General features: G+C 44.8%; 1 protein-coding gene across 2 annotated transcripts in view; it reads left to right on the top strand.

Annotated features, from left to right (window-relative positions):
* Positions 1–17,406, top strand: part of Antxrl2 (ANTXR like 2) — a 32,373-nt gene that overhangs the window by 1,649 nt on the left and 13,318 nt on the right. The window contains exons 2-10 of one of the 2 annotated variants that reach the window (XM_087589292.1): positions 301–471; positions 11,875–11,946; positions 13,094–13,161; positions 15,012–15,093; positions 15,174–15,207; positions 16,010–16,089; positions 16,222–16,290; positions 16,556–16,633; positions 16,725–16,785. In XM_087589292.1, the coding sequence (XP_087445418.1) occupies positions 15,040–15,093; positions 15,174–15,207; positions 16,010–16,089; positions 16,222–16,290; positions 16,556–16,633; positions 16,725–16,785 (376 nt within the window). In that variant the 5' untranslated portion in view covers positions 301–471; positions 11,875–11,946; positions 13,094–13,161; positions 15,012–15,039. Of the gene's footprint in view, positions 1–17; positions 472–11,874; positions 11,947–13,089; positions 13,162–15,011; positions 15,094–15,173; positions 15,208–16,009; positions 16,090–16,221; positions 16,291–16,555; positions 16,634–16,724; positions 16,786–17,406 lie in introns of those variants that run through there. The other variant, XM_087589291.1, reaches the window with a different exon arrangement.

Genomic DNA, 17,406 nt, shown 5'->3' with positions numbered 1-17,406 from the left:
TGAGGGAAGGGCTATGCAGGCAGTGAGAGATAAGATACCTCGGAGCAGTTAACTATACCCCCAGTCCCTATGCTCTAAGTGGAAAGCAGCAGTGGGCGTTTGTCAGAGGATCCGAGGGCTGTTGCTAAGTGCAGGCAGGAGTACCAGAAGAAGGAGATCAGAGGTGGCCTAGAATCAGCTAGTCTGGGACTTTACAGCAAGAGGGGTCACAAAGACCACCAACAAAATGCCGAGCTGCCATCCCCGGGTCCCTCACTCTGTGATTTTTTTCGTGCTGATATTACTTCCATCTCTGCTTAGCACAGAGAACTTCCTGTACCAGCATGTTGACTGGAAAAACAACCATGAACTTGGCTTGGACCCCAGAACTGTCTACCGCGAAGACCAGAACCCAAGGCTTATGTGGCCCCGAAAGAACTCGAAATTTGAACCATGCCAGGCCACCCCTGACATCTACTTCATTATGGATAAGTGAGTCATTTTTACTTATGGGGACACCGAAGGCCCAGCCTCTGTAGGGGCCATTGTGGTCAGAACCCAGCCCCTGTGATTATCTTATTTCCTGAAGTCAAGGAGTTCCCGACAGGGCTTCTTGATAGCTTTGTTCATAGCATCTTGCCCCCATGTGGGTTTTCACTGTCCTCCAGCCCACTGGCTGTTAAGATATGACCCCTCAGCCCTGTGAGCAGCCCTCTCAGGGACTCTGTAGAGATTATTGTTACCAAGTGGCCTGGCTGGGCTACCCTAGTCAGTCAACTTCTTTTTCCTACAGGAAGGTCCAGAGACAGTCCCTATGCTGAGTTTGCCTCAGTGTGCCTCCGGGTAGCCTGGGCTAGCTCTTAAGCCCTTCTTGGCTGTTAAGGAGGATGCTGTGGATCTGGGCTGGGAGAGATAACCTGGACCCCTTTCCCTACACTTCCTGGTAGGCTAGGGCTAGATTTTCTGTCCATTCAACCAGAGCAGAAGACTGGGAAGTCCTGTCTGGACTCCCCGAAGTGCTTGCTTCTTCAAATATCTTGGGCCACAGAGAAGCTTGGTGCTTCTCCATTGGAGGGCACTCTTAGGTTGCCAAGGTGAGCAGGGCATTTGCTGGTGACAAGACCAGGATTCCTAGACTGGCTCTGTTCATCGTTTCAAGCTCGAGTCTTCTCATTTTTCTCATTCTTCTTCTTTTTTAAAAATTGTTTTAAACCATTCTTTTTTTTTAAAGATTTATTTATTTATTATATATTGAGTACACTGTAGCTGTCTTCAGACACACCAGAAGAGGGCATCAGATCTCTTTACAGATGGTTGTGAGCCACCATGTGGTTGCTGGGATTTGAACTCAGGACCTCTGGAAGAGCAGGCAGTGCTGTTAACCACTGAGCCATCTCTCCAGCCCTTTCTCATTCTTCTTGAACACTGGTAAGTGAAGGGATGTGAGTCTAGTCTCTAACTTCTAAGACAGGCCAGCAATTTAGGGAGCCTCCTTAGCCATTCAAAGAGAAAGCTTTTCTCTGTCCAGCCCGGGAACCTCTGAAAACTTGGCACATCTCGTCACACTTATCACTGCTGAGGTTGGCATTCTCCCTTGGGGATCAGGCCAGGTGGGGGTGGGCCCTTGTAGGGCTATGGGGTTGACAGTCTGTTGGCCCAGCTCTTCTATAGAGTGATCCTTTCATCTGCCATCCTGTCACATTGTGTCCCCCCTACTTTCCTAGCACCCACTGTGGGGTAGAGGGGTAGAGTAGGGAATAAGCTCTTCTTTGTGATGGATGGAAAGGGTTATGGGCATTGGTAGGGGGTGTGAAATATCATTAATTATGTAGCCTAGTAACGTGCCACCACCTGCACTTGCACAGCCTGCTGCTTTACAAGTGAACGAGAGTAAATTTAATGTCTGACAGTATAATGAGTATCACAACTCGAGGTGCCTGTCAAATTCTTTACTTCTGAGTCCACTCCCTCAAGTCAGTCGCATGCCAGTCTGCTAGATTTTCCCTGTTGATATTATGGCCTTGCTTATACTAACAGGACCACACTGAGTATCTTCTGTTTCTGTTTGAGGTTTATAGATCATCTATTGTCTTAGTTAGGGTCTTACTGCTGTGAGCAGACAGCATGACCGAAGTAAGTTTTATAAAGGACAGCATTTAATTGGGGCTGGTTTAGAGGTTCAGAGGTTCAGCCCATCGTCATCAAGGCAGGAGCATGGCAGCATCACAGCATCCAGGCAGGCATGGTGCAGGAGGAGCTGAGTTCTACATCTTCCACCCGAAGGAAGCCAAGAACTGACTGAACATCCCCAGGCAGCTAGGAGGAGGGTCTCCAAGCCACCCCACAGTGACACACTTCCTCCAACAAGGCCACACCTTCTAATAGTGCCACTTCCTGGGCCAAGCATATGCAAACCATCACGCTTACTTATCAACTGCTAACTAGGGGAAAAGAGCACTCTCAGCCTTCTCATAGCTTGCTGCTTTTCCTGAAAGACTTTCTCACTCCCTTCCCTCCATCATGGTTCTATCATTGGTCTCGGACACCTTTAGTTGCCTGGTGACCACATTCTGTTTAAGGATCAGCACTAGTCCACACATAGATAAGACGATGTTTGGGAAGCTCGTTGTACGCTATGCTATGTAGGCCTCTGTATGTCACATGGTCTTTTTTTTTTTTTTTTTTTTTTTTTTTGTCCTTAACCCTCATTTTGTCTTGAGTTCTGGAATCCAGATCCTCCTTCAATATAATCTCAAGTTGAAAACTTTGAGTTTGAGAGTAGGTGAATCTAGGGTTGGGGATTTGGCTCAGCGGTAGAGCGCTTGCCTAGCAAGCGCAAGGCCCTGGGTTCGGTCCCCAGCTCCAAAAAAAAAAAAAAAAAAAAAAAAAAAGAAAAAAAAAGAAAAGAGAGTAGATGAATGTTCGGGGTCTCCGTGAACCTTTGTGGGAAGGCACTCTTCCTGGAAGGACAAAATTGGAAAGCCTTGTCACCTCCTGTTAGGGAACAGGAGCTGTCTGGCACATCAGTCTGGGAGCTTCCCAGAGCAAAGTCTGCATTGTGTTGTTTCCAGAGTCAAAGCCTAGTTACTAAACAATTGAGATGGGGTGTGCAAGAGCAGCACACGGGGTTTGGAGAAAGTTCTAGATTCGCCCACACTTGGTTAGAATACTGTAAAAGCTGGTGCTTCCTTTCGAAGCTTTATCTTTTTTCCGTTGTAGAGTGACGATTAGATGATATGAGCTATCTGTAGGTTCGTGGGTGCTGTGAGAATGACAGCCTTGCTAGAGTTAAGATCATCTAGCAGTGAGGTTTCCTATCTTCTCTATGCAGATTTCAGCTGGGCAGAGGCAGCAGGAGGCTATAAAGGTAGGGGGCACTCTTGGGTGTGAAACTGTGATAATAGTGACTGTAAGTTGACAGGACCTAGGGTTACCCAGGAGACATACATCTCAGGGCACGTTCATGAGGGAATGTCTAGATTGTAGACGCTTCTTAAAAGTAGACAGCACATCCCAAAGGTTCTGAGACTGGATAAAGAAAGAAAAAGGAAGCCGATAGCCCACATTAATTTCTCTCTACTTCAGGACTGCAGATACATTGTGATCAGGTGATTCATGCAGCCCTGTCTTTCCTATCACCACGATGGACTGTTCCCTCGAACGTGAGACAAAATAAACCCTTTGGTCACTTTTGTCAGTGACTGTGTCACAGCTACTGAGAAGTGGGATAGTTCCTGTGATAAACCAAACCACATGATTTAAAAAAAAAATCCTGACCACAGTTTCCCCTTCCTCTTCTCCTCCCAGTCCCCACCAGCACCCCGTGTCTATCCACTCCTCCTCAGTTTCTCTTGAGAAAAGGGCAATGCCTTCCATGGACATCAACCAGCCACAGTATATCAAGCTACAGTAAGACTAGGCAACTTCTGTCCTTTTTAAGGCTGGATGAGGCAACTCAGTAGGAGGAAATGGTCCCAAAGGCAAGCAACAGGGTCAGAGACAGTCCCTGCTCCAACTGATTGGAGTCCCACAAGAAGACCAAGCTACACAACTGTAGTGCATGTGCTGAGGGCCCAGGCCAGTCCCATGCAGGCTCCTTGGTTGGCGGTTCAGTCTCTGTGGACCCATAGGGGCCCAGATACGTTGATTCCATGGGTTTTCTTGTGACCTTGATCTCTCTAGCTCCTACAATCTTTTATCCATCTTCCACAGGATCCCAAAGATTTGTGTCCTAATTAAGGTCTACTGCTGTGAATTGACACCATGACCAAGGCAAGTCCTATAAAGGCCAATATTTAATCGGAATTGGCTTACAGGTTCAGAGTTTCGGTCCATTGTCATAAAGGCAGAAACATGGCCACATTCAGACAGACATGGTACAGAAAGAACTGAGAGTAGTTCTACATCTCCACCCGAAGGCTAGCAGAATACTGACTACCAGGCAGCTAGGAGGGTCTTAAAGCCCACACCCACAGTGACACACCTACTCCAACGGGGCCACACCTTCTAATAGTGCCACTCCCTGGGTTGAGCATCTACAAACCATCAATGCTTAATGTTTGTGAGTCTCTTCATCTGTTTCCATCAGTTCTGGGTGAAGCTCTCTGATGACAGCTGGGCTAGGCATCAGTCTATGAGTAGAGCGGAATCATTTCACTGACTTATTTTTATGTTTGCCAGTGATGTTTGGTTCTATCTTAGGTCTCTGGGCTACCCATCTTCTGGATCCTGACCCTCCAGGAAGTGTCAGAGTTGGGTCCTGATTCTTCCTGTTCCCATCCCCACCCTGCCTCCAGATCCCTCTCCCTGTCCACTCTTGATGCACATTTTCTTTCCTCTTCACAATGAGACTCCTGTTGTCCCCCTTGAGCCTCCTTTGTTTACTTGGCTTCTCTAGATCTGTAGGTGGTAGCTTGGTTATCCTTTATGGCTATTATCCACTTATAAGTGAGTACATAACACGTTTGTCTTTCTGGGTTTGGGTTACTTCACTCAGGATGATGTTTTTTAGTTCCACCCATTTGATAACCACATTTTTAACAGCTGAGTAATGCGCCATTGTGTACATCCACCACATTTTCTTTATCCATTCTTTGGTTAAGGGGCATCTTGGTTGTTTCCAGTTCCTGGCTGTTATGAATAAAGCTGATATGAACATAGTTAAGCACATGTCCTTGTGGTATTGTGGAGCTTCTTTTGGGTATGTGCCTAGGAGTGGAATAGCTGGGTCTTAAGGTAGATCTATTCCCAATTTTCTGAGAAACCACCATTTTGATTTCCAAAAACCTGTACAAGTTTGCGCTACGATACGACCAGCAATGGAGGAGCGTTCACAATGCTACACATCTTCATCCGCATGAGCTGGAATCTTTGTGTTTTTGATCTTAGTTATTCTGACAGGTATAAGATAGAATCTTGGAGTTGTTCTGTTTTCCCTAGTGACTATGGATGTTGAATATTTCTGTAAGTGCTTCTCAACTATTTGAAATTCTTCTGTCAAGAATTCTGTTTATTCTCCCATTTTTGAATTGCATTATTTGGCTTGCCAATATCTAGTTTCTTGAGATCTTTATAAATTTTGGCTATCATCCCTCGGTCAGATGTGGAGTTGGGTGAAAATCCTTTCCAATTCTCTAGCCTGCAGTTTTGTCCTATTGGCAGTGTGCTTGCCTTACAGAAGCTTTTTAGTTTCATGAGGTCCCATTTATTATTGATCTTAGTTTCCGAGATGCTGGTGTTCTCTTCAGGAAGTTGTGTCCTGTGCCAATTCATTCAAGGTTGTTTCTCACTTTCTTTTCTATCAGATTTGGTCTTTGAGCTACTTGGACTTGAGTTTTGTGCAGAGTGATAGATATGGAAACTATTTCCATTCTTTTACATGCAGACATCCAGTTAGACCAGTACCATTTGTTGAAGATTCTTTTTTCCATTGTATAATTTTGGCTTCTTTGTCAAAAATCAAGTGTCCATAGGTGTGTGGATTTACTTCTGAGTCTTTGATTCCATTGAACAACCTATCTGTTTTTATACCAATACCATGAGGTTTTTTTTATTATTATTGCTCTGAAGTACAGCTTGAAATCAGGAATGGTGACACCTCCACAAGTTCTTTTATTGTACAGGATAGTTTTAGATATCCTGGGTATTTTGTTTTCTATATGAAGTTGAGTATTGTTTTTTCAAGGTCTGTAAGGAATTGTGTTGGGATTTGGATGGAACTGTGTTGATTCTGTAGATTATTTTCAGTAAGATGGTCATTTTTACTATGTTAATCCTACCGATTGACTCACATGCAAGATCTTTTCATCTTCTGATTTCTTTTCTGAATTCTTTTTTCAAAGCCTTGAAGTTCTTGTTATATATGTTTTTCACTTGTTTGGTTAGAGTTACACCAAAATATTTTGTAGTGCTTGTGGCTTGTAAAGGGTGTAATTTCCCTAATTGATTTCTTTGTCATTTATCATTTGTAAGACAGTTATTGATTTCTTTGGAGTTAGTTTTGTAGCCACTTTACTGAAGGTGTTTGTCAGCTGTAGGGGTTCCTTGATAGAAATTTTGGGGTTGCTTATGTATGCTATCATATCATCTTCAAACAGGAATACTTTGACTTATTATTTTCCAATTTTATCAGCCTTGCATCCCCAATCTCTCCAAGACTTTTAACATGAAAGGGAGATGGATTTTGTCAAAGCGTTTTTCAGCATCTAATGAGATGATTGTATGTTTTTCCTTTTGGTTTCTTTATATGATAGATTTCACTGCCAGATTTTTGTATGTTGAGCCATCCCTGCATCTGTGGGATGAAGCCTACTTGATGACTGTGGATGGTCTTTTTGATGTGTTATATTGGATTCGGTTTGTGTTTTGTTGAGTATTTTTGTATCGGTGTTCATGAAAAATATTGGTCTGTAATTCTCTTTGTTGAGTCTTTCTGTGGTTGGGTATCAGTGACTGTGACCTCATAAAATTAATTTGACAATGTTTTCTCTATTTCTATTTTGTGGAATAATTTGAGGAGTATTGGTATTATTTTTCCTTGAAAGTCTGGTACAATTCTGAACCAAAACCAACTGGCCCTGGCCTTTTGGGGAGGGGGTTTTGGGAGACTTTTAGTGACTGCTTCTATTTCCTTAAGGGTTATAGGTCTATTTAAATTGTTTATCTGATCTTGATTTAACTTTGGTAAGTGATATCTATCGAGAAAAATTTCCATTTCTTCCAGATTTTCAAATTTTGTGGAGTAAGGTTTTTGAAGTAAGACCCAATGAATACTTGAATTTCCTCAGTGTCTGTTGTTATGTCCCCCTTTTCAGTTATAATTTTGTTAATTTGAATATTCTCTCTCTGCCTCTCGCTAAGGGTTTGTCTGTCTGGTTGATTTTCTCAAAGAACCATTTCTTTGTTTTATTGATTCTTTGTATGGTTCTCTTTGTTTCCATTTTATTGATTTCAGTCGAGAGTTTGTTTTTTGCCATCTATTTCTTTTGGGTGTGTTTGCTTCTTTTTGTTCTAGAGCTTTCAGATGTGCTAAGTATGAGATCTCCCTAACATCTTTATGAAGGTACTTAGTGCTATGAAGTTTTCACTCTTAGTATAGCTTTCATCGTGTCCCATAAGTTTGGTTAGATTGTGCATTAATTTTTATAGAATTCTAGAAAGCTTTTAATTCTTTTATTTCTTCCTTGACCTAGTGGTCATTCAGTAGAGAATTGTTCAGTTTTCATGAATTTGTAGGCTTTCTGTTGTTTCTGTCATTGGTGAAGTTGAACTTTAATCTATAGTAGTCTTATAAGACACAGGGTCTTATTTCAACTTTGTTGAATTTGTTGAGACTTACTTTGTGACTGAGTAAAGGTCAATTTTGGAGAAGGTTCCATGAGGTGCTGAAAGGAAGATGTATTCTTTTATGTTTGGGTGAAATGTTCTGTAGATGTCTGTTAGGTCCATTTGAATCATAACGTTGGTTAGTTTCATCATTTCTCTGATTAGTTTCTGTCTCAACGACCTGTATATTTGTGAAAGTGGAGTGTTGAAATCCCCCACTATTAATGCATAGGGTTCAACGTGTGATTTAAACTTTAACAATGTTTCTTCTAAAAATGTGAATGGCCTTACATTTGGGGCATAGATGTTCAGAATTGTGAAATTATCTTGGTGGATTTTTCCTTTGATGAGTACAAAATCTTCCCCATCTCTTTTGATTAATTTTGGTTGAAAATTTTATTTGGCTAATTATTAGAAGCTTGCTTCTTGGGTCCAGCCCTTTACTCTGAGATAATATCTGCTTTTGTTGTTGGGGTTTGTTTTTTGTAGGCAGCAGAATGATGGAGCTGTTTTCTCCTCCATTGTGTTAGCCTGTGCCTCTTTTTATTGGGGAATTGAATTCATTGATGCTGATAAATATTAATGAGCAATGATTGATAATTCCTGTTACTTTGATGTTGATGATGGTTGTGCGTGTGTGTGTGTGTGTGTGTGTGTGTGTGTGTGTGTGTGAATGTGCATGCAGTTTGGAGTTTTTGGGTGGGCTTTAAGGAGTGTTAGATATTGGGGGCAGTGGTTGGTGTCTTTCCTGGGGTCCTCAGGACTGGTGTAGTCTCTTGGAAAGTAACTGGAGGTGTGGGCCAGAAGAGGGGGTGCAGTTTAAGACCATATGGGTTTTTAAGGTTTTTAGAATTGACGTGCAATCGAAATGTGAAAGAATTTGGAAATTTAGGCCAGAAAATCCATACAATGCTGTAAATAGTTAGCATCATGGTCATTTCAGTGGTTACTGGGAGACAAGAACGCAAATTTGAATCCAGGAAAATGGATGATTTGCTCCCGAGCTTTCAGAAAGGGAGGAGGATTCTGCAATCTGGCTAGATATCATTCAGGGCATATTCTGGAAAAGAATATGATTGCATTGTGCTTATTTTCTGAGTATTTGAGTGAGAAAAATTGTTTAGCTGACTGGGAATGTAGCTCGCTCAGTAGAGTTCTTGACTTGCCCAGAACTGCATAAACTGGGCATGGTGGTGCATACCTATGACCCTGACACTTAGGAAATACAGGTAAGAAGATTTCACTTTTGAGGTCATTCTCAGTTATATAACAAGTTAGATGACAGCCTAGGAGACATGAGACCTTGCTCCCCCTGCCCCAAAAAAGGAAAGAACTAATTTGTTTGGTGGAAGAAATTTCAAGATAAGATAGTGTAGCGTGTAGGCTGTACCACACTGCATGCTGCTCTTACCCAGGTCTCCAGTGAGCGGCAGAGGAAACAAACAAACCAGCAAGATATATTTTTAAAACATGTGGCTTGTGGGAAAGGAGAAAGTCTGAAGTTGCAGACTAGATGTGCGCTGAGGAAGCAGTTGCAATCATTATACATACTGGCATCTTTAAATAAAAAGTCTTCTGCTCTGTACTGAAACAATAGGAAGGATGCCCAAGGGCAAGACCCAATCCAGCCAAGCTCGGTCCTCTGAAAATACAAATCTGTTAAAAAGAGAGAGTTTGGACTGCCACTGCCACTGAAGTAGCTCCCTGCTGGAAAACAACCACAGAGTAGAGCATTTCCCTAGGAGCAGCACACAAAGACTATGGTCTAAAGAAGCACGCGTTCATCACAAGCAACAGAACTAGGCTGCACCATTTGTGTGGTACCGTTTTGTAGGCACAAAAGATGCAAGATTTGGGGGGAGGGGCCGTTACAGGCCATGGCTCCTTAGTTCTAGAAAGCCACTGAGTCTAGACAATATGTGGCTGGATCAGAGGACACGAAGCTGAGGAGGCGAAGTCTACGTTTCAGTGAAGACCCCAGGGTGCTGGCAATGCCAGAACCAAGGGACATATGCTGAGGAAAGCTGCAGACATGGATTAGACCCCAAAGAGAGGCTATGTGTTTTGCAAGGGGTGGAGCTGGTAGGGCAGGGCTACCCAAGAGAGATGATCCAAGACTCTAAGACCCCAGCTGATGGAAATGATGCTCGTCCTGCTTGGGTTTGCTTTTGCTTTAATCTGATTGTTTTCTTTGGTGTCCCCATTCCTCCTTTATGCAAGAGCAAATCCTTACTGTGTTAGAAACACGTGATTTGCTTTTAAATGTGATTGGCGTTCATTGCCTTAGTCTCTGAAAAGATCACACACCTGTTCTTTTGAGTAGTGTTGGAACTGTTAAAAGACTATCAGAGTTTTGAAGTTAGACTGAACACATTTTGCATTCTGGGATAGTCATGAGCTGGCAAGGAAAGGGCGGGGGGCGTTGAAGTTACAGATTAAGAGTAATGTGTTTGGGTGACAAGGGGTGGACCTATGATGATTAACATTATCAGTTTGATAGGATCTAGGGGTGCTTGGGAGACACATTTCTGGATACATACATGAGAGAGTTTCTATATTGGCTTAATTGAGGTGGGAAGACCCACCTAACTATGGATGGCACCATTCCATGGGCTGGAGTCTTGGGCTGGATACAGCAGAGATAGCAAGCTGACCTCTGTATCTATCTCTTTGTTCATCAACTACGATTGCAATGCTTCCAACTGCCTCAAGTCCCTGCTTCTGTGATTTGCCCACTGTGGTATGCTGTACTCTCAGGCTGAGCCAAAATAAACTTTTCTTCTTGTAAGTTATTTTTCTTTTTGCCAGATATTTTGTCACAGCAGCAAGAAAAGTGACGACAATTACACATATGAGCATGACCTCCAGGAAGGTCACATTCACGGGCACAATGTTCATACTGGGGGTGAACATTAGGACCTATCTGTAGGTGCTCCTGACTCACACAGCATCCAAAATACACAAGCCAACCAAACCCAAATGCCACCCTCAAATTCCCTCCATACCATTATTCAGATTTCAGAATGAGTAGATAACTGTTGAATAATAATCCTTCTCCCTCCACACCTGAAGTGCTTCTCCTCTCTTCCTTGATGTGAAGACCAAGAAAGGTGTGTGCAACTGCAAAGGTCATTATTTCTGGGATGTGGGTCAGATATGAGTTCTTCTTTGTGAGTTGGAAGTTTCCAACTTCCTTCCTCTGCTTGCTTTCCATCTGGGGACTGACTGAGAGGGGGAAACAAACCTAGGCGCAGGGATTTGAGAGTCAGAACCGAAAGATCCCACAGCTCATGTGGGGATTGGGTGCTATGATGTTATGACAGAGTGGCTGGGCCTCCGTCTGACCTCTTTTGGCAGCATCAGGTAGAGGAACCCTTCTTGGCTCAAGATGGCTGACTTCTGTAGGCTAGTCAGAAGGCTGGGGTCCAAAATAGCCTTCATGCCCACCAACCGGACCTAAGGCCTATCTCCTAGAGAAAATGCCTCCTTTTGTGGATCCTAGGAAATGTGAGGGAATTTAGAAATGGGCAAATGTCATGATAAAAGAGTGCAGGTGACAGGCTGGTATGAGAAAGCACCCACATATGTTGGGGCCAATCTGATGTTCACAAACTCAAGAATACAATGAAGATAATATGGCTCAGGCCTGGATTATGGGTCACAAGGACATCTTACAATGGTAGTATTAAGTGAGAAGTGTGGCTGGAAATGGAAAACCAAGGGCAAGTGGGGAACCCAGAGAGGCTCCATAGAAGTACCCAGGTTTTTCCAAATGAGATCCTTCCCTATTTCAAGACTCCACAGACCCTACCTTGGTACAGTCAGCCAGATACACTAATGAGCTTCTAAGTGTCTTTTCATGGGGTCCTTTCATTTCCAGCAAATGGGGCTGTTTAGCCATCCTCTGCCCATTGCTGGCCCTGAAGAAAGCCTTTCACACTGTTCTAGTATGCTCAGCACTATTGGTGCAAAGGGCCTTGTTAAGGAAGCTGATGGAAGGCTGGTAAGGTAGAAAGTGGGCAGGTCTATTGGAACCCCATATCTACTGAGGGATATCTTCTTTGCTTTCAGGTCTCGTCGCATGCTGCACGGCTGGCCACATGTTCCCAAGTTTGTGCTGGATATGGTGACAAGGTTATCAAAGTACGACTTGATACCGAAGGCTCCTTTGTGATACAGGGGGCCCTGTCCTGTCATGCAGAGGACTTATGTCTTGGATTTGGTAGGCTCAAGAATTCCTCATAGAGGGAACACAGACCCAGGCTGGCGTGCTGTGCAGAACAGAGGACACAGCACACCTGTTTCATGGAGATGTCTACAGCATTGGCTGCTCCTGCCTGGGAGTTAGGTGTAGTACAGAGACAGAATCCATCTTCCAGGACCGCCTCCCCACCTCCCCAGGCTTGAAGGCCTGGAGGCTAGGGGGACCAGTAACTCAGAACTAGCACTTAGTTACAGAGTGCTTGAGATCAAAAGAAAAGGACAGGCAACAAGCCATGGAAGGATGCAGGAAAGGAAGGATGGGGTCAGGGGAGTTTCAATGGGTTGTACAAATGAGATAACTTCAATACCAGAGAAGCTAGAGACAGGCAGACATTAGAGTCATCTCAAGAAGGTGGGTGTTCTCTGAGTCCAGTGAGACAGGGGAGGGCCAGTCAGCTTGGGGACAAGGATTTAGGGACTTACTAAGCCAGGCCAAGGGCCTTAAATTTTTCAATGCGAGCTATGAGAGAGTTATAGAAGTTTTGGGGAGATTAGAGGAACCAGGTCAAGAGTAAGATCCAGCTGAGTCAGGAACTGGAGAGGGATTACTGGGGAGCTCAGTATGGGATACTGGATGGGTTTTCGAGGGTCCTGTGGGAGAGAGCAGTGAATGTGGGGAAGAGGAAACTGGAGGAAGAACAACTCCTCAGAGCTGAGTTGAGATGCTGAGAAATTTACAGTAGACAAGAGATGAGGAGGGGGGTTCATGTGGAGGAGTTTTCTTAGTGTGTGCGTGTGTACACATGTATGACTATAAGGACATGTAGGTGTGTATGTGTTCGAGCACAGGGATGGAGTAGGGGGTTGAATAGGCTGCCTCTCTTTCCCAGGGGCCACATTGCCATAGGGGTACAGAATTTTTCATGACATTTATCTCAAGTCCCTATGCCTACTAAATGAGACCTCAAAGTGGAAGGGCCGAGACTAGGGAAAAAAGGATCTTCTTGTTTGAGTACCCTCCTTGACATTTGGATGACATCATGTTGTAGTGGTGGTGGCTCTCAAACACCTGCTTCCTCCCAGCCAGAATCTGCGGGTATCCATCATCACCTACTCCTGTAAGGGCAACATCTTCCTGCCCATCACTGGGGACAGGTAAGTGTCCACTTGAAAGGTAACTCAGGCCTGGTGTTCCAGGCCTCCATGGAACTGAGGGATTGCAGAGACCTCCATGAGGGCTCCACAGGAGTCCACAGTGACTGGGTGTTCACATGCCTATATACTGATATATACTGCAGTCTACCAAACCCTTGACTTCCTACTTCACTTGAACTCATAACCTTGGGCTTCCAGAAGATTTCTACCTTCTTGCTTGTCTGCCTTCCTTCCACCACTCTTGAATCTTCTCTGGGACCTGGCTATGACCACACACGAGACTGAGGAAGGTGGTTGAGTGGATGTGGATCCTTTATAAAACCCTGGCTTGTGTGGAGTCCATTGGACTAGATCATCCTCTGTTTGGGTCAGTGGACAGGGAGATCCACTGGGAACCAGAAGGTTCTGGGGTCCAGGGAAAAGCAGCAGAGGCTCACTCTGGGAAGAGGGCACCCCAGGGTGGGCACATGAGTCCAAGCCTGGCCTTTATACTACAGGCAGATAAGGGGAGCAGATACACACAGAGGGAGGTGACTCATTTGTCCCCAGAATGCCAGAGAAAGGATATTGGGAACTTCTGACTATCTGGGAGGAAGAACTTTAGATATCTGGCCTGGAGATCCATACAGAGTGAGAGTAAGAGAAAGGCATGAACATTTAGGATTAGTGATGTGCAGAGGTCTAGGAAACCTCTGTCCAGGGCTTAGGAGAAAAGTGTGGAATAGTGAATGAAAGAGAACATACCCAGGCCCATAGGGATGACAGCTGTGGTTCAGCTGGGAAAAGGAACAGGAATGCTAGCTCTGGGATTCCGGGGAAGATCCGATGTGCCATCTGGCTTGTTCAGAGAGACCTGACTAGGTTTGAGGCAGCAGAGATAACATCTATGGGAAAGATTCTGGTAGGAAGCCCAGAGAGGCAGCAGGGGCCAGTAGATGGGTGGGGACTGGGCTGGGTTTGACAGGCTGTGATTTGACCCCACTGGTTATAATGGATATTGCCCTCACACTCCCTAGGCTGGGCTGGGCCGGGCATAATCAGAGCACACCTTATGGCAAGCTCTCCTTGTCCCCAACAGGAATCCTCTTTAGAGTCAATTGTGAGTCATCTTGCTGTGTCTATACAGTTTTACCACATTGGATTATCCTAATATCCCACTTCCTGTCCAAGACCAGCTACTAGACCTACCCATGACCACCTCAGTGTGTTCTGTTTTCAACAGCACCTGACAGGCCATGTTGCCACTAATTTAGGGAGCAACATAGATGCCTCATGGACAGCCCTCAGAGCCGGACTCTCAGGTCCCTGTCAGGAGCTTGTGGAATCCACAGTTGTGCTTACTTCTAAGTAGACTGTCTGCTGCCTTTGCAGACTAGAAGGAAGGGAGTTAGGCCAGGGCTTTGTGGAAGAACAGTGGCTCAAGCAGAAGGACACGGCTCCCTTCAGCACTACCCACTGGGTAAAAGGCTGATCAGAAGAAGGGTAACCTGAACAGAAGGTTCCAGATAGGATTGTGGGTACTCACGAAATTCTTCGGCTTAGACGATGACTGAGAACTTCTCCTGTGCTCCCCCATCTCAAGCTGCCTTTGTCTCATGGGGTGAAAGACTAAGAAAGGCCCAGGGCAGAAACTTTAATGTGGCTTCTTGCCAGGTAGCCTCAGCCTAGGAGTAGATAAGTCATCACCAATAATATCCTAGGGTCTCCATCGAAACTTAGACTTCATTTTCTCAGCTTCATGTACTCTGATAACCATATGGTGTAATATTGATGTACTCTAATATCCAGCCGCATGTTGTCACTGCTCATAGTCCTCATGTCACCTTTTATTTTATTATTTTTTTTCCCAGAGAGGAAATCCTCAAGGGTATCGAAAGAATGAAGTATACCATAACCACAGGACACGAGCACATTTACCAAGGGTTGTGGAAGGTATAAAGGGCTAGAACCACCTCGGGATGAGCACCCTGGGATCATCTCACAGTGTCCCACTTCTCTTTGTTGCCTTACAGGCAACTAAACAGATGATAAAGGCCAACAGAAGAGGTGAGCTGCTCGCACTGTAGTCGGGTGGGTTCCCACAGAGCCAGGCTTCCCTGGAGAGCCTGTGTGCAGACCCTCAGGGCTCCTCTAATTCTTATCAAGTGCTAAAAAAGGATGCGGTGGTCCCTTCTCTGAGCCTGAAGGCTCCTGTGAACACAGTGCTGTGTTTGCGAAGCTTCTGAGAAGGGTAGGAGGCCCCATATGGCTATGCGTGGGTCTTGGTCATGCTGAGGGTCTTTGGCCTACAGATGGGTTTGTGAACAGAAAGGGGGGAAGTACCGTGATGCATGCATGGAAACCAGGGCTTGATGGCGTCCATATCTTTCACTTTTCAATTCTTTCTTTTGTGGAGTCCCTTGCCTAACACATTCTGATCTATAGTCCTGATGTACTAGGTCCACCGTTACCCCCCTCTAGGGCTGTGCCCAGAGTTAGCACCAGGTTCCACCTGCCTCAGCAGAAGGGTTTTCCTGATGTTCAAGGATAGGCTTAGAGGTGACTGTGGCTCCCTGAGAGAACAGACAAATCTACTTTCGTAGGCTGCTCCTGAACCTCTGTCTCCTACAGATTAGTGAATAAAGTCCTTTCTCACTATGGGGATCACTTATGGTGGGTTCTTGTCTGGGCTCACTGTGGGGGTCACTCATGGTGGGTTCTGGGTCTGGGCTCCTGATCCAAGGGCTAAGGAGTTGAAACTACTGGGTCTGTATTGGGTGGTGCCGGGCCAGATAGCATGTTGGGGTTCCGGAGGTTCTTCTGGCATTCCTCAAACCTCAAGTACCAAGTCACTCTTGCTCTCTTGAAGGCGCCGGGAGGCCCAGCATGATCATCTTCTTGCTCAACGGCCCTCTAAGCAATCAGGCCTATGGGTATTCACTGGATGAGGTGAGCCCTGCCATCCTCAGCTGTATCTCTCCCATAGTATAAATGTGATTTGGTGGTTCATCTCTCTCTCTCTCTCTCTCTCTCTCTCTCTCTCTCTCTCTCTCTCTCTCTGTCTCTCGCTCTCCCTCTCAGGCTAATGATGCTCGGAAAATGGGAGCAACCATTTACGGCGTGGGTACAGGCCAGTCTGAGAGAAATCAGGTAACAGTTCAGGTGACCATGTGCTCCTCTGAGTCCTAGTTGAAGGACACCCTCCCAGAGGTGCCATCTCATCTACCCTGGGGATGTGAGCAACAGGTGGCCACTGCAACAGTAAGGCAAACATGACTGAGTTTCTTCCCCCAGGTAGGATGATGAGAGACTCCTGTTTCCAAAGCCTAGGCTGTGAGCAGAAGCCAGTGTCTGAGTCACGGTAAAATCAAATGGCTTCTGGCTGGATGCTCAAGTCATGTCTTCTCTCTTTTAGATAATAGGACTTACGGGTGGTCCAGACTATGCATTTACAAATAAGAGACCTGAAGATCTGAATGACCTCATTAATCCAGTGAGTGAAATGGGCCTAGACAGGGGCAATGCCACCTCACCGGATTCCTGAAGCTAACTCTCCTGACCTCGTTTCTCACTCTGTATTCCAGTTAGCATCCAAGATCTGTCCATCCCTTAAAACTGCAGTTACCCGCATTATATGTATAAAAGGTAAGCGCTGAGACAACCATTATGCTTCAGGCAGATAAATGTGTCATGTGTGTGCATGCATGTGTTCATGGTTGTGCAAGTGATGTGCATACAATGAGTATGTGTGCGTATCAGTTTCTGGATAGTGTGTAAAGTTTTGTGTGCGTGTGGTTTATATGGTTATATAGTCTACGTAGATGTTTTTATGTTGTTACTATATAATGTTTCTCTATATATTGTGTTATACATAGGACACGTATGTTTGCATGTATTATGTGTACACAGACTCTATGTGTTGGAATATAGATAACTTTGATATGTGTCGGGGGATGAGCAAGCATAAGGTGACTATGATTTGGGTGTAATACAATGAACATTTGGAAGGTATGTGCTGTGATGACATAGCAGTATGTAAAATAGTTTATCTCACAGTAAACATGTAATTGTTAAGGGATGAAGGGAAAGAACCAAGAACAGAGGATAGCCACTGAGTCTCTGGAGACACTCAGGGATGTTTGTGACTGTTAAGTGTCTACAAAGGCAGCCATGTTCACCTCAGCCATGGGATATGTACCCTTTTAGTGTACATGCCTGACCCCAAGGACTGCCGCTGATAAGAACAATGTCTGCGTATGCTAATAT

Source organism: Rattus norvegicus, chromosome 16 (genome assembly GCF_021556685.1).
Source record: "Rattus norvegicus strain SHRSP/BbbUtx chromosome 16, alternate assembly SHRSP_T2T, whole genome shotgun sequence".
In the NCBI taxonomy this organism is placed as follows: domain Eukaryota; kingdom Metazoa; phylum Chordata; class Mammalia; order Rodentia; family Muridae; genus Rattus; species Rattus norvegicus.
The sequence above is the reverse complement of the archived record's forward strand: the minus strand, read 5'-3'. Positions and strand labels throughout refer to the sequence as shown.